Below are 23,016 nucleotides of genomic sequence, written 5' to 3'. Positions count from 1 at the left end.
AATTGTGTAAAGAATCCATAAATATGCAATAATCTTTTACTTAAAAAAATTCTTACACTTCTATTTCAGGATGCCAGGCTATGCTCTGTGGAGGAGCACTTTACTCAATCTCCTGCCCTGGTGAATTTCTGTGCAGGATATATTTCAGTACCTTCATGATTCAAGTTTACCTAGGAGAGGCTGCAACCAATCAAATTGCTAATTAATGTGCTTAGATCTACTTATATACTATGTATTATCTTTTTCAGGTGTTAATAAATCTTTCATTTTCAAAAAGATGACCCTATACAAATGAGAACGTTCCTATTTCTCTTAGCCTTGAGGTGTCTGCCATATGATGGGCTACTTTAGGAGTATGCTGATTCTCAAAATCATGTTATTCAGGGTGGCTGGTATTAAACAAAAACGAATGTAGAATAGCCACATTTCTATAAAACTTTGATTTACAGAGAACCCCAAACAATACTTCAAAATCAAGCCAACAACACTCCACATAGGAATTGTGGGGACTAGTACTGTACAGGTGAAGTATAAGCAGTCAGGCATTAGCATAGCCTCACTCACAGAGGTCAGACCACCTCAGAAAACCAAAATGGCACTGAATCTGGAAGTAAAAGGAAGAAAAACAAGAAAATACCTCCTGCTGCAAATAGGTAGCTCTTAAGCCTACAAGGACAGAGAAAATATCTGAGAAAAATGGTCAGGCTAGAAAAGTGACAAAGGAATGAACTAGAACAAGGAGAAACTTAGAAAAGGACAGTGGAAAATTAGAAAATTTAAGAAAAGGACAGTGGAGTGCAATAGAAATAGTGGGAACATTCAGAGGTGGTGACAGCTCTGGAGTTTAGAAGCCACAGTGAATGAGACGAAGGGCAAAGAAGAAAGGCAAAAACAAAGAAAAAACAGTTCTGCAAGTACGAACTATAGAGCTTCACAGAGCTTCCAGAAAAGGTACACTAGCATTACGCTGCCTTAGTAGTCTCAAGGTAAAGACATTTCTACCTCCTGGGGGCACGCTGGCATTAGGACATTCCTGTGCAGGAAGGCAGGCACGTGATGAGAGGCAAGCCGAGTTCTCCTGCAGGGTCTGACAGGGTACTACTGAATGCAGGCGTTGCTTTGGTGAAGACACTTGACCCACAGCAGTTGCAAACTCAGCAATGATTCAGAACAGTATTAAACACTGGCATGTTCCAAAACAGCGTAACACAGACAGCCTACAGGAAAAACTACCCTCCATCACAGAGAGTAAAAAGCTTAGAGGGCCTATCTTTGGCAATGGTGGCCTGGTGCTTACTACAAGAGCAAAATCTTTTTTATGGACAAATGAACTACATATGTCTCTTGGATATATAGGGCTAGGAGTAGCTGGTGAAACATGTCCAGCAACAGAAGAATTCTGGGGTCTTTTCACTGAAGTGGGCCATCTCAGTGGTGGTAAACTGGCCAATTCTTCTCTGCATTAAACAACAAGGAAAGGTACTCTTCCCAGACGTGATGGTAATCCAGGATCTCAGAACAAAACCTTTGGTAACTACTGGTGAATTCCACTCTATTTTGCTGTTTTCAACGTCAGATCATCTTTAAAACCAAATGCTTCCTCGAGGTGAGCAAAGCCCTGCTACTAACTGCAGCGTTCACGCCAAGAGGCAGAGGGGACTGCACCTATCTTCCAACTGCTAGTGTAACCCACTGACTCAACATAGTGACCCAAAGAGTTAGCCAGAGAATGAGATGGTTTTATAGAATAATTCCACAAGAAAACTGGCATTTACATCTCTTTTGACATCAAAGATGCAGTTTTTTAATGTTGGTTATGCCTGGGATTCTATTCTAGGTAAATAGCCAAGGGTGGCCTGAGGAGATCTTGGTTTACTGGGGTGGGGTGGAGGTGGGGTTTGAAAGTCAGACATCTCCCAGGCATGCCAGTACACATTTTAGAAGTGATGACAAGTGCTCATTCACACTCTACTAATAAATAGGGCAGGGCAATGAGATACAGTAGTTGCAAACAGATGTGAAGGTACATATAGTAAATCATTTTATATAAAGAAATTCCAAAATCTGCACAGAATAGATCCAAGTCTAAGGACGGCAACATCAAAACCAATGTCTGAGGGAATCAGTGGGGAGAGCTTCTCTGGCCTTTAAGGTAGAAATTAATTTTGCTGAATCTCACAGTTGGTTGTTTCATTGCTGAGAAATCACACTACATGAGACAGTGGCTGGGCACACATGCTCTGGAATCACACTAACAGACTGGACTTTGGGCATGTTATGTAATCTCCCTGCTGCCTCTTAGCTGTTAAGTGGGGATAATAATGGCGACTATCTTAAAGGGTTGCATGCAGATCAAATGAATGAGAACATGTAAAGTACTCAGAACAATGCCTGACACATAAAGGCATTTGGTTAATTTCAGCTTTGGTTCACAGCCTACTATTTAATTAGCTGTGTGATCACAAGCAAGTTACTTAACTCCTCTTTGCATTCGTTTCCCCCACTTGCAAAATGGGAATAACAGACGTATCTGCCTTATAAAGTTATTGTGAGGATTTAATGAGATAATGCATAAGGCATTTAGCATGGTATCTGGCATACAGCAAACTGCAATAAATGTTACCTACAGGTCCACAATTTCTTATCCCTAATTCCAAAATTTAAAAACCTATTAAAACCAAGTTATTTTTATGACACCAAAGTTTGTTTGGCAGCAAAACTTGATCTGACCTGACTTTGGGCTATTTATATAGTCTTTATCCCATTTAATATAAACATTCATGTTTTGCTGAAGAAATGATACCATGTTGAACAAGTACAGAGTAGTGGTGGGGGGGTGTCTAGTACATGCTATCTGTGCTGTAATACCTTTCTAAAATGTAAAAATATCTAAAATTAGAGACTTATTTGGATACAAAGGTTTTAGAAAAAGGACGGTGGACATATATTATTTTACTCTCTCTTCATGAGAAACAGTACACATAGCTCTCAAATAGGCTAATACATCCGGAATTTCTGCAAGATGGCAACTCAAGATATCCCAAAGCCTCAAATCACCTGTGATAATAAGTTAATCAAGAACAGAGTAGAATCTCTATGAAAGAAAAGATTAAGAAAAAAGTAAGCCATCATTAAAAGTTAATGAGACATTTTACATAAGTTTCCAAAAAAAGGGTTAAAATTTAAAAGTTTTGGTACTTTTAACATGGTTAGATTTGTATTTGTAGAAGTTTCAGATTCCAGGCTATCTCAATTCTCCATCGCCACCGGGATCAAGAGGCTACTACATACTACCTTTGAGCTTATCATTTGTATTTCCAACTGTTCCACAAACCCTCTAGGCCTCTGTCCTCAGATGTAAAACTAACAGTTGAAGTAGGTAGGTGATCTCTAGAGTCCCTTCCAGTTTTAGGATCCTCTGCTCATGCTCTGTACATTAACTCTTTAGAAAAGTTCACTCTTCTCATTCATCACATTAGGAAATTATTTCTTACTGCCATTTCCCGCCTCCCCCGATCTTCCACAGTATTTGAGATGACATGATAAGCTGGCATTAGACACGCCACCATTCCTGGCTTTTCTCGTATCAGCTTTAGGGTAACCATCTGAGCCCTGAAATTGAGCATAAGATCATAGGCCACGGCTGCCTGCTGTGTCTGCACTGTCTGTCACTGTCTATGCCCAAAAGGTGTGCTGGGGGAAGGACTGGAGGAGGCCACAGGACAGGGCAGCTGATTTCCTGTCTTAGCTCTGACCTGGGGGGCGACTTTCTCACCCTGGCTAGTTATTTTTATATTTAGTTTATTTTTGTTTCTAGAAAGTTATGCTAGCTCACATGGTAAGAACCAGATTTAAGGTGCTAACAACATAAATGGATATAAACCCTAAATATCATGAGACTGGTTAAATCTGCTTTGGAAAGTACCCATGACACAATGTCAGATTTGAGATCTGGCATTCTATCCAGGTTAAACTTTAAAAGGAAAGCAATTTCCTTCACTTTCAAACCTGTGGGCTCAGAAGCTGTGATGGAAGGGTTCCACATGCCATGGGAAAGGCTGACTGCTCAAGAATCTGCCACTGGAGAGACGAAGACTCACTGGGGCTAGAATTACAAGCTTTTCATCTTTTTTGTCTCTCTTGCTGAAGGACAGAGGTAGTAATATCTAACTTTCCACAGATTTAGACCTGCTACCTTTTGCTTCTAAAATATTTCCTGAATAGGACCTATCTGAGAGTGACACAGGATCACCAGCCAACAGGGTACATTGAAGACACAATTACCTTGTGCTATTCCATTACCAATGTTGCCTCATTTCATCTCCACAGCCACCATCCGAAAGGAAAGAAAAGAAAAAAGGTACAGCGCCTATCCACATCCCAAGCTAGTAAGATGTGGAGCCAGGTTGGAACCAGGGAGTCTGGAATGGGGCAGAGAGAGTGGAGCAGAGAAAGACTCACTGCAGTCCAACCAGATGGCCAATTAACAGAGCAGTCAAGAAAGAAACCGCAGGTGAAAAGCTTGTCAGCACGCTGTGGCTAAGGCTCCTCATCCAGGACAGGCATGAAGCAGCAGATGCACACACAGTGACAGGTCTGCTGAGAACAGCTGGCCACTCAGGAGCCCAGGAGAGTCACCAACACGGCCAAGGACAAAGGTGGAGAGTCCCTTAAACATGCCTGACTCTGAGATGTGTGAAGTCGAACAGGTAGTGGGAAATAAGAATTATTTTTATGGTTAGGGAATAGACACCTTGGAGTCATGGAAGCAAGTTTCCATGCAGTGCACTTCAATGCGTTCTTTTATTCTATGGACAAATCCATTCCCATACTAGCAAATAGCGTATCTTCCATTCTGTACATGTCTTTGCACTCTCATGGATGTAGGTCTGGAATAATGCATCTAGAAAGACTGAAGCAGAGGCCTAACTCTCCCAACTCTGCATGAAACAAGGGGAATATTTTTTATCTTGATGCTGTGGTTGATTACAACTCATTTTGTTGTTTAATGCTGCCACAACTACCAAAACCACCCATGGTGCTACAGTTTATAATTTGGCAATCAAATGCCTCAGCATGTGGCCACCTGAAAAATGCTTTTTATGGTGTTATAATCCCTATTAGTAAACTGTTAACCCTTAATTACTGTGTACAACAGTCCTGAGGCTCACAGTGGGTGTTCAATGACTGTCTCCAACATTGTACCTAAAAGTAATAAAAAATCATTGACATGTGTTTGTCTGTATATGTATGTGTGTGTGTGTGTGTATGTGTGTATATATATATACACCTGAGATATGCAAAGCATTATGCTAAGCACTGTAGCAAAGATATATACCAAGCTATCTGTTTATGTGTCTCTGTCTTTGCAGACTACCAAGAGGAACAGAAGGTAGGGGAAGTCAAAGTTCAGAAGCAGATACGTGAATAGTAACACACTGAGACAGTTTGCAAGGCTATAATCCTCGGCCTCCAGCTCCCTCAGCAACGCAAATCATTTACATAGATATGTGCTCTAACAGTAACACATTCAGGGCTCTCTCATTCACTTTCATAACTGGATATGAAAGGAATGTGGGAAGCAGGGGCAGTAAGCATTGGCATTTCAGCATGTTATCAGACAATAATCCACAGAGAGAAGTGATGCCATACAAGGAGTGTTAAGTGACAGATAGGAAAGCCAAGTTATAGTCCCATCAGCAATTCGCTAGCCAGGGCTTTAGGAAAACTCTTTGGGTTTCATGTTCTATACGTATAAAGGCTTTGGATCTCTGTGGCCTGAAAATATTGCCAAGAGCCTCCTCCACAAATCGTCTGAGATGTGAGCCCTTGCTCCCCTCCTCATTGGTTCTAACACAGTCAGCGTGGCATGCCACACTGTGATCACTTGATGCTTGTTTCTGTATCCACCAGGGGATTAAAAACTTTAAGGCCAGGAAAGTGAGTCTTCTTTACTGCTGTCCATGATCAGTCTCTTAACATACCTGCTGGTGCCCTGTGAATATTTATATAAATAAATAAACACATGTCTGGATAAAGACTGGATAAATTATTTAGTTTCCAATAATCAACAGTTGATGACATAAACTGGAAGAACAAGATGGGTGACTTCCTTCCATATCTCTAGATTGACTCTCAATCCAAACAGAAAAGCATAAAAAAAAGTCATTCCCCTTAAAACAATTGGGTTAAGAGAACTCAAGAATCATTTTCTCTCAATTCAACCTTTAGGATTTATTTTGCCAAAATATAAGCTTTTCCAAGTATAAGGCTGAAGTTCCACAGGCACTAGACTCAGAAATTATATTGGGCAGTAGATAAGCTAAAGTGAATGTGACCAGAATAAAAACAGCTTTGTAGACAACGAAGCTGGGCAAATTTCTGAAATTTATGCTTATAAATTCCTTTATGTTGACTAAAAGGAAGTCATATGAGCCAATATTTCAGCTTCTCCTAAAGCATCTGTCAACAACAGCTTCTAAAGAGATTCTTTTGCTGAAATACATCCAAGGAAGAATATAGCACCAAATGGTCTCTTTCTTTATAAAATAAAAAATGGCATCCCACTTGCATTTTCTTTAGATCAGCAATCTCTCTCTGGCAACTGCTCAACCATCTATTTCTTATGGAATATCCAAAATGAAAAAAATAATACCACTCACTCTAGTTCTATTTTAAATTTTAAAGCAAATAAAAGGTCTTCTAGATACTTAGAAAAAAACAGGCCATGGCCACTAGTGAACAACAGATTGCTACTCTTTTAAGAACTGTCCAAGAAGTCCACTCCACAGCGATGGGTCTTGGGACTCTTGTGGCTGAACACCTGGCCAGGCTACCTAAGTGCTATTTCAGTGCAGAGGAGCTGTCTGCCTCTGGCCAAGGTGTAGGATTGTTCTGGATTCTGCAGAGCAGGCTGGTATCATTCTTTTTAATAAAACAAAAGGGACTAGTAAAATGTTTTTCAAATTTGTGTTCACTTTAGAATCACCCGGGTATCTCTTTAAAACTCCAAAGCCCAGGCCACACCCCAAGTTCATAATCACTGATAGTGGGGCACAGGCATCAGTATTTTTTGAAGGTTTCCAGGTGATTCCAAATGTGCAGATAAATTTGAGAACTAATGACTAGTGGTTAAAAATTTCTCACATACACTTATTTAAATAAATGGAAACTAGGTGATCTTCCAGGACGAGCAGATGAAGGGCAGGTGCCCTTTGTCCCAGCACTAGTGAGTAGAAGCAAGCCACGGTTGTCATGGGTCCAGACCTCCTTTCATAGCCCATATCTGTTTGGGTGTGCTGAACTGCTGGACTGAACTCTGGCTAGGAAAAAACAGTTGCCCCTGGAATAAGCAAGTACCCAGAGATTCCTGCTTCCAGAGCAACACAGATCAAGAATCAAAATGTAAACATTACGAGAGAGATAGAGAAAAAAGCAGATAAACTTTTTATTTTTAATGAAGTGAAGTCTTCTACGGGATTGACTTGCTCAATTGTTCAGAGCAGTGCTTCCCAAACTTGATTGATGAGATCTTCTGGTAAGCTTAAAAAACTAACAAACAAACAAACAAACAAAAAACCTGTAGGACTGATCTTAGACTTCTCTATCAGAATGCCCTAGAGTGAAGCAGGGAAGGAGATGTGTATTTTTATTTTTTATTTATTTTTTATTTTTTTGAGATGGAGTCTTGCTCCGTCGCCCAGGCTGGAGTGCAGTGGTGCAATCTTGGCTCACTGCAACCTCCACCTCCTGGGTTCAAGTGATTCTCCTGCCTCAGCCTCCTGAGTAACTGGCAACACAGGCGCCACCATGCCCAGCTGATTTTTTGTATTTTAGTAGAGATGGGGTTTCACTGTGTTGCCCAGGCTGCTCTTGAACTCCTGAGCTTGGGCAATCCACCTGCCTCGGCCTCCCAAAGTGCTAGGATTACTGGTGTGAGCCACCGCGCCTGGCTGGAGATTTGTGTTTTTAAAAACCTCTCCAGATTATTTTCTAATTAAAAAAACTCTACTAAAAAGTGATAAATAGAACACATATTTGTTATATATTACTGTAACAGAGCCCCTGGTAGAGGGTTACAATGGATAGCATTCCCCGCTTCTCATGCTCCCCTTAGTGCTCACTGTTAGGAGGCCTAACTTCTCACAGACCTTTATGCGTTACGGGGTCCCATGGCCTTCCCTGACCTGGCCAATAGAGGATTACATGCATTGATCCACAACTCGGGTTTTCACATACATAGTAGATATTTTCTCACAAGGATTCATATAGTGCTGACCAATTCTTTTTAGTGACTGTAAAATATTCAACAGTAGGATGTACCACAGTTTATTTAAGCATTTTCCTATCTATGGACATTTGGACTGCTTCCATTTTTTTTACTATCAAAATGTGCTACAATAATTCTGTACTTAGGTCTGCACACATTTATTAAGTTCTATGAAAGAGGGATTATTGGGAGCAGAGATCCTGGGTAAAGGGGCACAGAGAACTGTGACTCAACATTTTGCCCATGGCCCTGCACAGAGCAAACCACACCACTGCCTGAAGCACAACACTGCACCCCTTTCCACATCCCTTCATCTCCACTGGATTACTGCCTCTTTCATTTCTGCCAATCTAATGGGTGAAATTTAAGTGCTATTTAAGAGGAATATAAATACCTATGCATGCACTCCCATCCCCATTAGATTATAAATTCCAAGAGAGCAGGAATCCTTGTCATTCTGTTTACAGATACATGAGTGTCAAAATAGCAGAGCCTAGCTCTGCTAAGTACTCAATAAATGTGTTAGTATGTTTACTTACTGGCCATTTGTAGTTTTGATATATACACATACACATACACAGACACAGACACACACAGATATGGTTTTCTTTTTATAAACTGATTTGTAGAAGCTTTTTCAATACTTAGAGTATTAGTCCTTTGTCTGTTATATATGGCAAATAATTTCAACCAGTCTACCACTTGTCTTTTCACAAGTTAACTTTTTGTATGGTATCTTTTTCTATGTAGAAGTTTACTATTATTATGACATGGTTGAATCTGCCATTGTCTCATTCATAGCTTCTAGGTTTTGTGCCTGGCTGAGGGAGGTTTCTACCTTATCCTTGCCAATATTATAAAAATATTATCCTGTATTTTCTTCTATAAGATTCATATTTTGTATGTTTAGTTTTTAATTTTCAGTATTACAGATGAATAGTCAACTGTATCAGCATCACTTATTAAATAATCCACCCTTTCTCCACTAGTATGAACAATGACCTTTTTCCACACAGTTAGTTCATATACATATGTCGGTCTCCATTCTTTTTTTTGTTTTCTTTCCTTCTCCACTCCCTTCCTTCCTCCTGCCTCTTTCTTTCCCCAGTCTCTATTCTTGATTCTCTATTCTCTCACTAATGTCTTTAGTCTTACACGAATCTCATACTAATTACTGTAAATTTACATACTATTATTATATTGAGCATGCAATATTCTCATCTCATTCCTCCCAAAAATATCTTAGCTGAAAAATTGCACCTTTATAATGGAGAGATCTGGTAGTCACCAGCTTTATCAAGGGCAACCTGACATTAAGTCCTCCTGATCTGTTGTAATTAAGACGTATAAAAACATCACCTGTGTAATATTCCTTCCTGTCAAACAAGTTTGACCTGAATCTAATCAAGAAAACATAAAAAGTCAAATCCAGTATGTGGAACATTTTTGCCTGGATCCTGAATCTGCATCCCAAACAAAAGGCGACCACTATAAAAGACATTTTTGGGATGTTAGATGACGATATGAAATTATACATTAATTTCATTGATATGGTAATTACAATGTGATTATGTATGAGAATGTCTTTGAGATCTGCATGCTGAAGAATTTAGGGCTGAAGTATCAAGATGCCTACAATTAATTTTCACATGGTTCAGCCAAAAATTATATGTTTGTGTATTACATGTAAATATATTATATCACACAATCATAGATAATCAAACAATGTCCTTTTTTCTCATTATATTTTCTAGTGGGCTATTGACTGTATAAGGAATTGATTTTGAACGTTTATCTTGTGCTAAACCACTATGGGTCGACATCCTATCTTCAACAAATGACCCTTTGCTCCTTTTTTCTCCTCCTAGTTATTTTCCTTGTTTTGCTGTATTTGCTTGCTGGCACCTATCTAAAGCAGCAGTTCTCACCATGTGACCCGTGAACCCTGAGAGTCCTCCAGACTCATGAGGCAATCTACAAAGTCAAAGCTATTTCCATAGTTTTGATATAATTTGCTTTTCTCCAGAAGGTTGACATTTACACTGATGGTGCAAAAGCAACAAGTAAAACAGTGGCAAGAAACAAGGCAGTGATGAAAAACTGTACCAGTGGTCATTGTACTCTTTACCACCATGCACTTCCAGTTAAAAATGGCCAGTTTTACTTGAGAATGTCCTTGATGAAGCAGTGCAAATTATTAATTTTGTTAAATTTTTACCCTTGAGCATCAGTCTTTTTAATAATGTATGTGTATAAACGGGACATACATACAAAGCACTCTGCTACTTGAGATTATGATGGAGGCCTCAAGGAAAAGTACTTGTGTGACTGAATGGCAAAGTGAACTAGCTGGTTATTCAGATGTGGGTGAGCCTGTCACTTCCAGGAAAACAACTCACAGTATTCATTGCCAATATATAACTGGAGCTTCCAGATGAAAGAAAATTAGAATTTTGGCAAACTGTGAACTTGACAGGTTCCCTTGACACTTAAAAGACTGATCTGATGAGACTGGTGATGATATTTACAAATGTGATTTTAAAAATATTATATAATGACACGTGTCAACATTTGGAAGCTTCATAACTCAGTGAGCCAATATTTTCCAGATGACCAATGATGATATTACAAAATCAAGAATAAGTAGAAGATCCAGCCAAGGTACAAGGATATTATATAAAGGGCTTTTACTGTAATAGGATAGGAAAAGTACACATTATTAAAAAGAATATTACGACATTACTACTTGTTGAAGTTACTTGCAAAGTTCTGATGTAGTATCAAAGAAGAATATCTACAGTCTTCTGAAAAAGTTATTGAAATAGAGCTAAAATCACTCAATTTACAAGTGAGTAAGAAAATATCAATCATAGTTCTTGCTCTGTAAGGAGCGTTCAAGGGGATTGGTTGTTTCTTGCCAGCTCTCCAGATAGACATCATTTATCCTGACAACTTTAGTATCACCTACTGGCTTCGTTGAACTTTCTGATATGTATTTCCTTTTGAAAATACATATCTTTGTAAGGTAGTATTTTCTTCACATACTTCAGCCAAAATAACACATTACAATAGATTGAATTCAGAAGCAGATATAAGAACCCAGGTGTCTTCTATAAGCCAGACATCAAAGAGGTTTCCAAAATTACTGTACTCAATGCATTTTGTTTTGCAAATATAGTTATTTTTCTTATAAATGTTATTTATCTTAATGTATTTATTATTTAAAAATGAATAAATACTTAAAAATTGCCCAGCTTTAATTTTAAACATTGGTATTGATAGATATAACCCACATAAACAAAAGCTCTTTGGGGTTCTCAATAACGTAAGAGTGCAAGTATCCTAAGATGTTTGAGAACCACTGTTCCAAGACAATTGAGATAACCAAGTAACAATCCCAGCAGGAATTCGTGTCTTTCAGACTCATGGGTAAGTGTAATTTCACATCCTAGTCTCCCATGGGATCCACCTCTTACAATCTGGAGTATCTTACTTTGCCTGCCATCTTTTATTTACTCCCTTTTCAACATGCTTTTTCCCTATACCTGGGAAGAAGCTGCTAGTTGTCCCTCAATATCTGCTCTTTCTTTTTTCTGTAGTCAAAGAACCCCAGATACTTATCTGCCACGCAACTGCCTATGAAAAAAAAGATGAAATTTCTGTCCTTGCAGCTAGATGTAGACATCAGACTAAATTCTGGCCAATGGGGTACATGAAGAAATGGTACATACAGGCCGGGCACGGTGGCTCACGCCTGCAATCCTAGCACTTTGGGAGGCCAAGGCAGGCAATCACTAGGTCAGGAGTTCCAGACCAGCCTGGCCAAGATGGTGAAACCCCATCTCTACTAAAAAAAAATACAAACATTAGTCAGGCATGGTGGTGGGCACCTGTAATCCCAGCTACTCGGGAGGCTGAGGCAGAGAATTGCTTGCACCCGGGAGGCAGAGGTTGCAGTGAGCTGAGATCCAGCGACAGAGCAAGAATCCGTCTCAAAAAAAAAAAAAAAAAAGAAAAGAAATGGTAAATGCAACTTCTGGCAAGTTTTCTTTTTTTTTTTTTGAGATGGAGTCTCACTGTGTCCCCCAGGCTGGAGTGCAGTGGTGTGATCTCGGCTTACTGTAACCTCTCTCTCGCAGGTTCAAGTGATTCTCCTGCCTCAGCCTGAGTAGCTGGGATTACAGACGTGTGCCAGCACATCTGGCTAATTTTTCTATTTTTATTAGAGATGGGATTTCACCATGTTGGCCAGGCTGGTCTCAAACTCCTGACCTCAAGTGATCCGCCCACCTCGGCCTCCCAAAGTGCTGGGATTATAGGCGTGAGCCACAGCGCCCAGTCATGGCAAGTTTTCTTAAAGGAAAGGGGTGTGCCTTCTTTCTCTTCTTCCTTTCTGCTAATTGAAATGTGGACTCAATGTCTGTTACTATATGAGACTATGTAGAAAAGAGTCATACCCTATGATTGGGAGATTTGGAAAACTGGAAGGAGCCTGGGTCCCCAGTAACTCTGTGTAACTACCAACCTAACCAGTGTTATTCCTAAAGAGTACATCAACGCCCACACAAATCTCAAGACAGTCTGGTGCACATGGTAACTTTCCCCAGGGAGAGCAGAACTAGCATTGATACACTAGTTCTTTTACTATCAGAAAGTTTTATGAAGCCAGTAGGTGGTACTAAAGTTGTCAGGATAAATGATGTCTATCTGGAGAGCTGGCAAGAAACAACCAATCCCCTTGAACGAGCTCCTTACAGAGCAAGAACTATAATTGATATTTTCTTACTCACTTGTAAATTGCATGATTTTAGCTCTATGCTGAGTCTTTCTAATAGGTATTAGATTGGACCAATGATTACTGACAGCCTGATGAAGGTTCAGCCTTATATCCAAAACCAAAGCACCCTGTGCCTAAAAAGTTTATACTAGTCTGACTCACAATAGTAGAGGCACCTTATTTCTGTAAAGCACAGAGGAGGGCTGGAAAGAAGAGCAGATTTAACTAATATTTACTAACTAACTGCTACATGCCAGGAACCATGCTGGGTGTTTTCATACACATTATCTCACCAGATTTTCACTATCATCCTCCCACTTTTCCCATGAGTCTATAAGACAAGAATTCCTGCTGGCATTCTTATTTTTTTCAATTGTCTTATAATAGTGGTTCTCAAACTTTGTGGTCTTAGGGTACTTTACACTCACACTCCTAAAAATGATTGCGGACACCCCAAAGAGCTTTTGTTTATGTGGGTTATATCTATTAATATAAATATTCAAAATTAAAGCTGAGCATTTTTTTCAGTATTCACTTTAAAATAATATATCTATTATTTACTAGGTATTTTACTGAAGCTAAGATGATTACACTTGATAGATACAGGTTGACTCACATTGGATTATTTCATTATATAATTTCATCCATAAATATATCAGAATACATTTCTAAAAGATAATGGCTTTTAAAAATTAAAATAACAGCAATACTATCACACCTAAAAAATCAACATCAGTTCCTTAATATCATCAAATACCCTCAATTGTTGAATAACTTTTTACAGTTAGTTTGGATAAAGACACAAACAAGGTACCCATTTTATTTGATGTTCCTCAAATCTATTAATTCACAGGATACTCTTCCTTTTCTCCTTGCAATTCATTTGTTAAAGAAACTGGGTTCTTTGTCCTGTAGCATTTCTCACATTTTGGATTTTTGTGATTGCAGCCTTATGGTGTCATTTAACATGTTTCTCTGCCCTCTGTATTTCTTGCAAACTAGTAGTTCTAACTAGAGACTTGATCAGATTCAGGTTCAATTTTTTGACAAGGATGCCCCAGAGGTGGTGGTTTGCTCTTCTTGCATCTTTCTGTGGTATAAGGGTTAATGAATGTGTTGAAACTCAAATGATGATAATATTATTCTATAATCCTTCTAATATATTAGTTACAATTCTTCTGTAAAGTTTTCTTTCATCAATTAATTGGTGACTTTGAAGTATAATTTGTACAGGGAACAGGGTAAATGCTTACTTCTTCCTATTTATCAGTTTTGTGAATAGTGATTTGGTGCTCTAGCATCCTATAAAAGGGACTACCAGGTTTGTTATTATGATTATCATTATGACCTTATAGATTTTAACATATTTTAGGTGTTTTAATCATTTATTTGTTTTTTAAATCAAATTATATCATCTTTGACTAGTGGGAGACCTTTCAAGTGGGTCCTGAGTCTTTCTGAAATGAGTACATTGGTCTTTGACAGTTTCTTTGCTTTCTGGTGTGACAAGATTTTCCAGCTTCTCTTATACATTTCCTGCCCATGTAGTCAAGAGTTTGGTTTGGCCCAAAGAGAGGGCTGGCCTTTGCCTTAGCTTCCAGAAAGTAATGTCATAGAAATGTCTTTGTTTAGGGTGGAGCTGGTCACACCTAAGAGTCTTAGAGTGGGAGCTGGCCATGCCAGAGAGACTAACATGTGACTTAGGGTGAGAGCTTTGGGTTATGTGGTATCAGTCAACCTGGAAACTGAGATCAGTCATGTAATCCATCCATCCATCCATCCATCCATCCGTCAAACCTATGTAATGAAACCTCAATAAAAACTTTGAACACTGAGGCTCAGGTGAGCGTCCTTGCTTGGCAATATTCCATGCCTATTATCACACACTGATGCTGGGAGGGTAGCATGTCATGACTTCAAACCTATTTAATGAAACCGCAATAAAAACTTTGAATGCTGAGCCTCAGATGAGCTTCCTTGCTTGGCAATATTACATGCTTATTATCACACACTGATGCTGGGAGGGTAGCATGTCCTCTTCACGGAGCAGAGGATAACAGTGGCTTTAATCTTTGTGTCTTATTTTGGCTGATTTTAGTTTGTATCTTGTCCCTGTAATAAGCTGTAACCACAAGTATAACAGATTTCAGTTCATTGTGTGAGTTCTTCCAGTGTATTATTGAAGCTAAGCGTGGTAGTTTGGGGGAACCCTCTGAACTTGTGGTTGGTATAAGAAGTAAGGATAGTCTTGGGGACTGTGACCTCTAATTTTGCAGTTTGGCTAACTCTGGGCACTGCTTCAGGTCTGCAATCAGTTCTTACTCTAAGGATTCCGCTCTCCTTTCAGTGAGAAATGGTATTTACATAACACAGTTTTGGCACCAGGGGTGCTCACTGCTACTGGGTGGGTGGTCATTGTTTCTAGGCCTTTTCTGTGAAGAGAACTAGAAAAAGCTTTTCTCTCTCCCTCTCTTTTTTAAGAGAAAGTCTAGCACAACCTCATACTGATGTTTCCAGTTCAAGTTTAGGATTATAGGTAGGTTTTTATTTCTTTGATTTTATATTTGTAGCTCTTTAAAATTTTCATGTTAAATCTTGGTATTTATATATAGAAAGTATTGCTTGTTTTATCCTACTATATAATATTTTCAGAATAGCAATACCAATATTATTACTAACAATATGATGACTGAAAACAATTTCTTTGTAGTTATTTTTTATCTTTTGGAAATATAGTCAAATTCCAGATCACCTGAAACAGTTTCTTTCCATGCAGCTAAGCCATCCACTCAATGATTTATCAGGTCCATGTTTTATTTTGCTTGATTTTTAGGTATTATCTTTTCCATTTTAATTTTTGTCTTGGATTTTAGGTAAACTATGTGCATGGTTCTAAATGTCAAAATTACAAAACGAGCTATGTTCAGAAGTTTAGCTTCTACTCTTATCACATTTTTACATTTTACTCTTTTTAATGACCTTCCTTATTCCATTGCAGTACATTTTTAACTGTAGATATAAATTCCAGAATCAGCAAATTCATCAAATGCAAATGGCATCACTAAAGTAGTGCCTAGAAGGGTGTTTTTTTTTTGATTTGTTTTGTAGAGATGAAGTCTCACTATGTTGCCCAAGCTATTCTCAAACTCTTGGACTCAAACAATACTCCCACCTCGGCCTCCCAAAGTGCTGGGATGACGGGCATAAGCCATTGTGCCCAGCCCATATTATTAAGTTTTAACAAGCTCTATTTTGTACATAATCTGCAAAGGTAATCTTTAATTCTACATGGCTGAATTGTCACATAATCAAAATGCTTACAGTTAAAATTAATTTCCTAAAATAAATTTTAATTTACTAAGGACTATAAGTAAACTAGAAATTCTTAAACAATGAACACCAACATAATATTACTCTTGCACAGGTGACTTTGGGCACAGTAGTATCTAAATACCTCTTGGAGACTTGTGAACTAAAGGGACAATGAACCTATACTGCGTATCCTCCATAGGCGCCCGCTGCCCATTTCTTCATGTTATTAGAGTTTCTCAATATTCAGTTCTCAGCAGTGTCTTACTCTACACTTGTCTCTGAGCGATTTCCTCTGCTTCCATGGTTTCCCATTTCCTCTATATGCTAAAGATTTACATATTTATATCTCCAGCTAAGAATTTTTTCTTAAGTTTTAAGGAAGATTACTCAAAGAACTTACCAACCCATGGGTCCCATTGTTTCAGCTCTAGTTTTCCCACGTTTTGCCTCCTTAAGCAGTTCTTCTATTGCTTTCCTGATAAGAAAAAGGAAAAGATTTGAGAGGCAGTCACCCTACTAAGTTCTGAAAATCAATTCATTCCAGGTCCATGATCTTGGGAAAGGAACTAACTTTTGAAGCATGATTGCTAGGGCAAATTTTTTTTTAAATGGTTGACAATTTTGAACACATAAATTAAAAAGAAACTGTTAATATAAAGAGAAGCAACATTGAAGAGAAAAAAATTACAAACTGGAAAAAATATTTTTGATATGAGACAGTTAAATCATATATCCTTAATATAAGAATTATCTTTTCTTACTAATTTGAATAACCAAAAGACATGAACAGCCAAATATGTATATATCTATATTTTTTCAAATTCACTGCTATTCAAAGAAATACCAGTGAACTCAACAAGGATAAATGTTTCTGCCCATTAGTTAGTGAGGGGGTAGAGAAATGGATAACTTCTTCTCTACTAATGGGGACTGAAGCTGATATTACATTTCTGGAAGACATTCCAGCAACATAATAAAGAACCTTAAGAACAGTATATACCAGTTGATCTAAAAATTTTTTACTTTGTCCTATGAAAATATTCAAATAAGTATGGAAAAGTATATGTACAAGGATATTCAAACTACTTGTTAACAATTAAAGAAAAAACAGAAAACTTAAATATTTACTGATAAAGGATTGGTTAAATAAATCATAACATATCCACATATGTGGAAGATTAGGCAGTCATTAAAAATGAAGACATATGAATTTTTGGCACAGGACACTCATAACATATTCAGTATATAAAGCTGGTACAAAAGAATATGTGTAGAATAACCTTAATTTCAAATTTATTTACATATATATTACATAGAAAAACATTTGGAGACGGCTAGGTATGGTGGCTTATGCCTGTAATCCCAGTACTTTGGGAGGGTGAGGTGAGAGGATCACCTGAAGCCAGAAGTTTGAGACCAGCCTGGGCAACATAGCAAGACCTGGTCTCTAAAAAAAATAAAAATAATAATAATAAAAAAATTTGGAGGGATGTTATCAAAACAGTAAGATGAGTTTTAAGGTGATTTTTTCTGTTTGCATTGCTGCATTTTCTATTTTTTCTACAATGAACATGTATTATTTGTGTAATTTTTGAAGAGGTTAAAAAAACAGAAAACATATTTATCAACCATATTCTGAGACTTTACTATGTGTAAGATACTGTGCAAGGTGCTATGGGTAGCAACATAGGAAGATGATCGTCCCTGACTTGAATATGATGTATCAATAACAAAGTTAAGAAAAAACAAAGTTAAGAAAAAGAAAGGTATAAACAAATATAGTCCAAAGACAGAACTATAAATCTAATCATGAATTTTTGAAGCTGGATAATTATATACAGTCTATATTAAAATGTTATGACACTATTATAATACTACCATACACTATATAATCTTCAAATGATATTAACATTCTGTTTACAAGAATGTTTTATTTCATGTTGATTTTTGTTTTATCACAGTAAAGCATGCACATAGTTTAAAAAGACAAATATTATTTAAAAGATTTTAAATACAACAGTCTTCTAAATTATCCTGCCCTACCCACCAAAGAAAACAATTTCAACTTTTTTCATCTGTTTCTCGTTATTTACCTCCATATTCCTAATACTATGCTTTCAAACTATTTCACCACCTCTTAATCTTCAAAATTACATCTGCTTATTTTTGTGTAACTCATTTTAAAATAAACTCTTATTGAGATCTTTAAAAGATGTCTTTTCAGTTAACTCAGCAGCTTGACATTTTCTGATCCTTCTTGGGAAGGCCCACTGCTACAGATCAATGAAAAACTAAAGCGCTTGCCTATCTACTGACATGTTGACTCCCTCAATCACAAGTTTCGCAGCCCAACCTCTTATGGAATCACAAAGAGGTAAGTTCATCTGATGACCACATATGCTGCTTCTTCCAGCTCTTTAGAATAATGATATGGCCTGCTGAAATGATCTGGGGACTTTGTCTCTTACAGTTCAAGCAAAATTTATCCTAATTCCAAAGCAGAGATTGTTTTTCACCCTTATAGATTTAAGTAAAAAAATTAAAGGGTATAAATATTCCAAATATGCCTCTTCCTTTCCCATAAATTAGTGTGGTAGTTTTAAAATAAAAAGATAAAATCATACCTAGATCCACCTATGTGTTCTCCTTCTGTCAAAAGAAATGGTTAAAAATAATCAGGAAAACAACTTTTTGGGGCAGTTCCCCAATTATGAACAAAATATGTATCAGTTACAAATAAACTAGAATGTGTTTTCCCATAAAAACTATGTTAAAATGTTTGCCTAGCTTTCTGGACCAGACTATAGAAGCTTATTTGAGTCAGAATCCAGCTGAAATGCTATACATCTGCAGAAGATACTCAGTGAAGATTCTTGCAGAGACCCTGAAGGCATATTCTAGGTGCTTTCAAGAGCTTGAAGTTTGACAGTGACTCTTGTTTAGTTTCGATTCTACTTAAAACTGTCTCTAGCACTGTTATTAATTTTACCTGGCACGCTTAAGGATGCCTTCTGGTTTACAAGTACTATCAAAGAGAAAAGAAGATATATGTATGAGAAAGACTGCCTGCGGTGAAACAAATTCACCAAGGATGGAGGACCATAAAAGGAGGAGTAGATACTGGGTGGGAGGGCACTCAGTCAGCTGGTCTACCGTGTTCCCACTGGTAAAGGGGGCTTAGCTGCTGTTCACAGCCAAAGTGGTGCAGCGTGACCCATTCCCATGGTTCGAATCTACCCAAGTTAGGTATCTGCAATTGGTTTAACAACAACTAATGTCGATATAGAGCTTTAAGTATACCAAGTACTATTCTATATAACCATGATAACATAGTTATTACCACCAATACAGATGTGGAAAGTGATATTCAGAGACATCGACTAACTTGCCCAAAGTAACACTGCTAACGATCAAGGAGAAGGGCAATGAGGAAGAGGAACAAAGCAAACAAAACCCAACCTCTGTTTTTAAGGCTAGGTATCATCTGATCCTTCTATTAGACTATCTCCTCCACAAATATCTGTGCAGCAAATCCTGGAGAAATTGTTTATCATTAAAAGGCAAAAAATAAACTAAATGGGAAAAAAAAGGCCTAACAGAGTGTCACTACTGCATTCATTCAAAGAGAACTGGGGGATAGGCTGATACTGGAGAGGCGGAAGGAATGAAGGAGGACTGATCACTATTTTGTCCTAAGAATGTTGAGCATTCGCTACTTCCCACCCAAAAGTCTCCTGCATAAGCTCCCTCTACAGAGCTTTGCTTCCAAAGAAGAAAACAATTTCTAGCAATCAAGTATCCCAACCTTAAAACACTATAACTACCTTCAAAATTAAGGGGAGAAAGTCAGCAACTTCCCCATTACTATAGCCTCTGTTGTTTCCACTAGAAATCTCATTAATGAATTATTGGGTAAGGAAATTATAAATCCAGTTTCTATTCTGCATGATCACAGGGGCAAAATAACTTAAATTATCAAAGATTATGAAACATCAACGTGCATGAAACAAGATAGTTTTTAATGAGGTGATAAAAGAAGTGTAAACTGTAATTAAAATACAGGAAAAGCAAATAGGAGAATATATAAGAACTAAGTATATACAGAACTTGAACAATTAAAAAATTATTCAGACATAAACTTAGTTCTTGGTATGCTAGTTTTTACACTTGGTTCTTTTCAATATCTTGAAGGTTTCTTTGTAAAACTAATTAATTATATTAGAATACTAAGTTCCATGGAGACCCAAGAGAGCTGAGTCATTAAGCAGACGGTTTTCTGGGCACAGGAACAAACCACAATCAATTTTCAATGATCCATGTGTGTATTATCTCCAGCCAATTTTCCATCCTAGCACAGCTTCCTCAGGCCTGCCTGTTCACTCCATTAGCCAGCTGGTACATGCTTAAGGAATGTCAACTGATCATAATAGCAGCTTAAATAAAACCCAAGTAGGAATGCAAATCTGGTACAAAAGCATCTTAAAATCCAAAGTCAAACAAATTAGTTTTGAGTTATCTGGGTCTGTTTCTTTTTAATCACTTTAATCAACTGAGGGTTAACTGTTCCAGTGTACAGAAGGGGTAGCAAGAAATTGAAGGCAACTGAAATAAAGCACCAGAAATTGAGAGGAAAATTAAATAATAAAGTAGGAAAACAGGAATTTTAAAGGAATAAAATCAGAGAAGCTAAATCTCAAATAACTGCTCAAAAATGATGGAGTCAGTCAGAGGGAACTATAGGCCTCTTCCTGTGATGGTGAAGGAAAGCTAGGAACACAAGGCTGAACGTTAGAAGCTTTCCTCATTTGTGTCTCTCTCAGTCTTTAAAAGTCACCTTTGATCAGCTAGCTGTATAGTACAGTATCTGTCACATGATGGACAGAAAAACAGGTTCAAAAAAGGTAATACATTGCTTAATAAGACTACTCTCTTCTTGATGTGTTCAAACAAGCATGACTTGGTGACAAGAATACAGACTTCTTAGAAAATTGGCAGAAATGAGTACAGCATCATTTGCTACTGTTGACTGGGAAGTTATCTAAAAGGCCCAACACATTATCAGTGCTGAAGCCAAACATGTTTATACTTGTGGAGTCGTCCACATACGTGTAAAAGAAACCTTACTATGGCAATCTAAATTTCTTCCCATAATGGAATGATAAAGCTTAGAGAGAAAAATGGAACTATCTACTCGATCTTCAGTAAAGTTTTGATGTCAGGTCATTGATTAAAAAAATATAGACAGATGATCAGATCACTCTGAACATCTGCAAACAACTGCTTATAGGTTCATACTGCCAGTAGTAACTAGTGGTTTAGTAGTCATAGGGATCTGTAGAAACCACAGGACAAAGTTTGGGTTCTTTATGACTTAGTATTTTGACTACAGACACAGGGAAAAATTCAGAAATATCCTTATTTAATTTCAGTAAAATATCAGATTGTCTGGGGTCATGTATCAGCTCTAAAGAAAGGTACAAAAATTCAAATTGTGAAAAGGGTTTTTAAAGACAAGGTAAAACTCAATAGGAACACTGAGGTTATTTGGGAAATGAAAAGACTTATTCACAGACATAAACTAAAGGCACAATAAATTAATCTGCATATTTTGTTAAATTCAGCTAATCTATATTACGCACTTGCTAAATACAAGGTACTGTGATTTATATGGCGAACTAGGCTCTTCCCTGAAGAGGCTATTAGGGCCTGCATATAAAATAAAGAGCCATATATGTACTTTAAAAACAAATACTGGATTATCTAGGGGAATGTGAGGAGGGAGCTCCAATATTCATTTATAAAATAACAAACAGAAAGTCATGAGAAAAGGTGCTGAATTTTTAAGAAGAACTTATGCTAGTAAAAGACTGGAAGGTGATGGAGGAACATGAGTTTGAAAGGAAAATTAATGAGATCCTTTGTTGATTTCATGCCCAACATGAACTAAAGAGATAGATGAAAGTGGTATTTTAAGCAGTGGTGGAAAAATAAGACAAAGATACTGCAGATTGCTTTTTGCAATGATGATAATAACTACTTCACAGGGTTGTTATGAGGATAAAATAAAATATTTGATTTGGATCCAAGTGTTCTGTATAAGAAGTAGAAGAAATATGATAGCTATTTTTTAACACTCCTAAAGGTCTCGGAACTTGTCTTTTTCAACCTAGTTTTCTCTATGCCTGGCACATACATGGTTAAGTTAAGATCTGGGGAATAAATGGGTTCTGGGTATGTGTGGGACATGATACAAATGCAAGGTTTTAAAAATAAAAATACTGCATCTGTAGACAGAATAGATGATCATGGGTGAGATGGAAGAAGAGGAAAGACAAAGGAGGTGAAAAGAAGATAAAAGAGAAAAATATAGTATGTCACTGGGTAAATAAATGTAATGAAAAAAATGAAGAGCTACAGGTTCCTGAGGGAGCAATCCCCTGTAGTGGCCAAACGAACAGGGGCACAACAGCAACACGTATCCTTAGTGTCATCAAACATTAGGGCAGACTGGGAAACCACAGACACTGACCAAGGACACAGAATGAGGCAGAGCTGGAATATTTCCTGTTAGGATTGAGGACTTTGATCTACTATGGCTGCCTGAAAATCTCAGCAAGGTTTCAGATCTGGAAAACACTTTTCCCTTCAGTGAGCTACT

At 37.6% G+C, this 23,016-nt stretch overlaps 1 protein-coding gene across 6 annotated transcripts in view; it reads right to left on the bottom strand.

Annotated features, from left to right (window-relative positions):
* POLR1D (RNA polymerase I and III subunit D) overlaps positions 1-23,016 on the bottom strand; it is a 46,900-nt gene that overhangs the window by 2,208 nt on the left and 21,676 nt on the right. For all 6 annotated transcript variants that reach the window (XM_063697235.1, XM_063697234.1, XM_063697232.1 and 3 more), the window contains one exon: positions 16,759-16,833. In XM_063697235.1, the coding sequence (XP_063553305.1) occupies positions 16,759-16,833 (75 nt within the window). The remainder of the gene's footprint in view (positions 1-16,758; positions 16,834-23,016) is intronic.

The sequence above is a fragment of the Gorilla gorilla genome, chromosome 14 (assembly GCF_029281585.2).
Source record: "Gorilla gorilla gorilla isolate KB3781 chromosome 14, NHGRI_mGorGor1-v2.1_pri, whole genome shotgun sequence".
Taxonomy (NCBI): Eukaryota; Metazoa; Chordata; class Mammalia; order Primates; family Hominidae; genus Gorilla; species Gorilla gorilla.
This window is presented reverse-complemented; position numbering and strand designations above follow the sequence as displayed.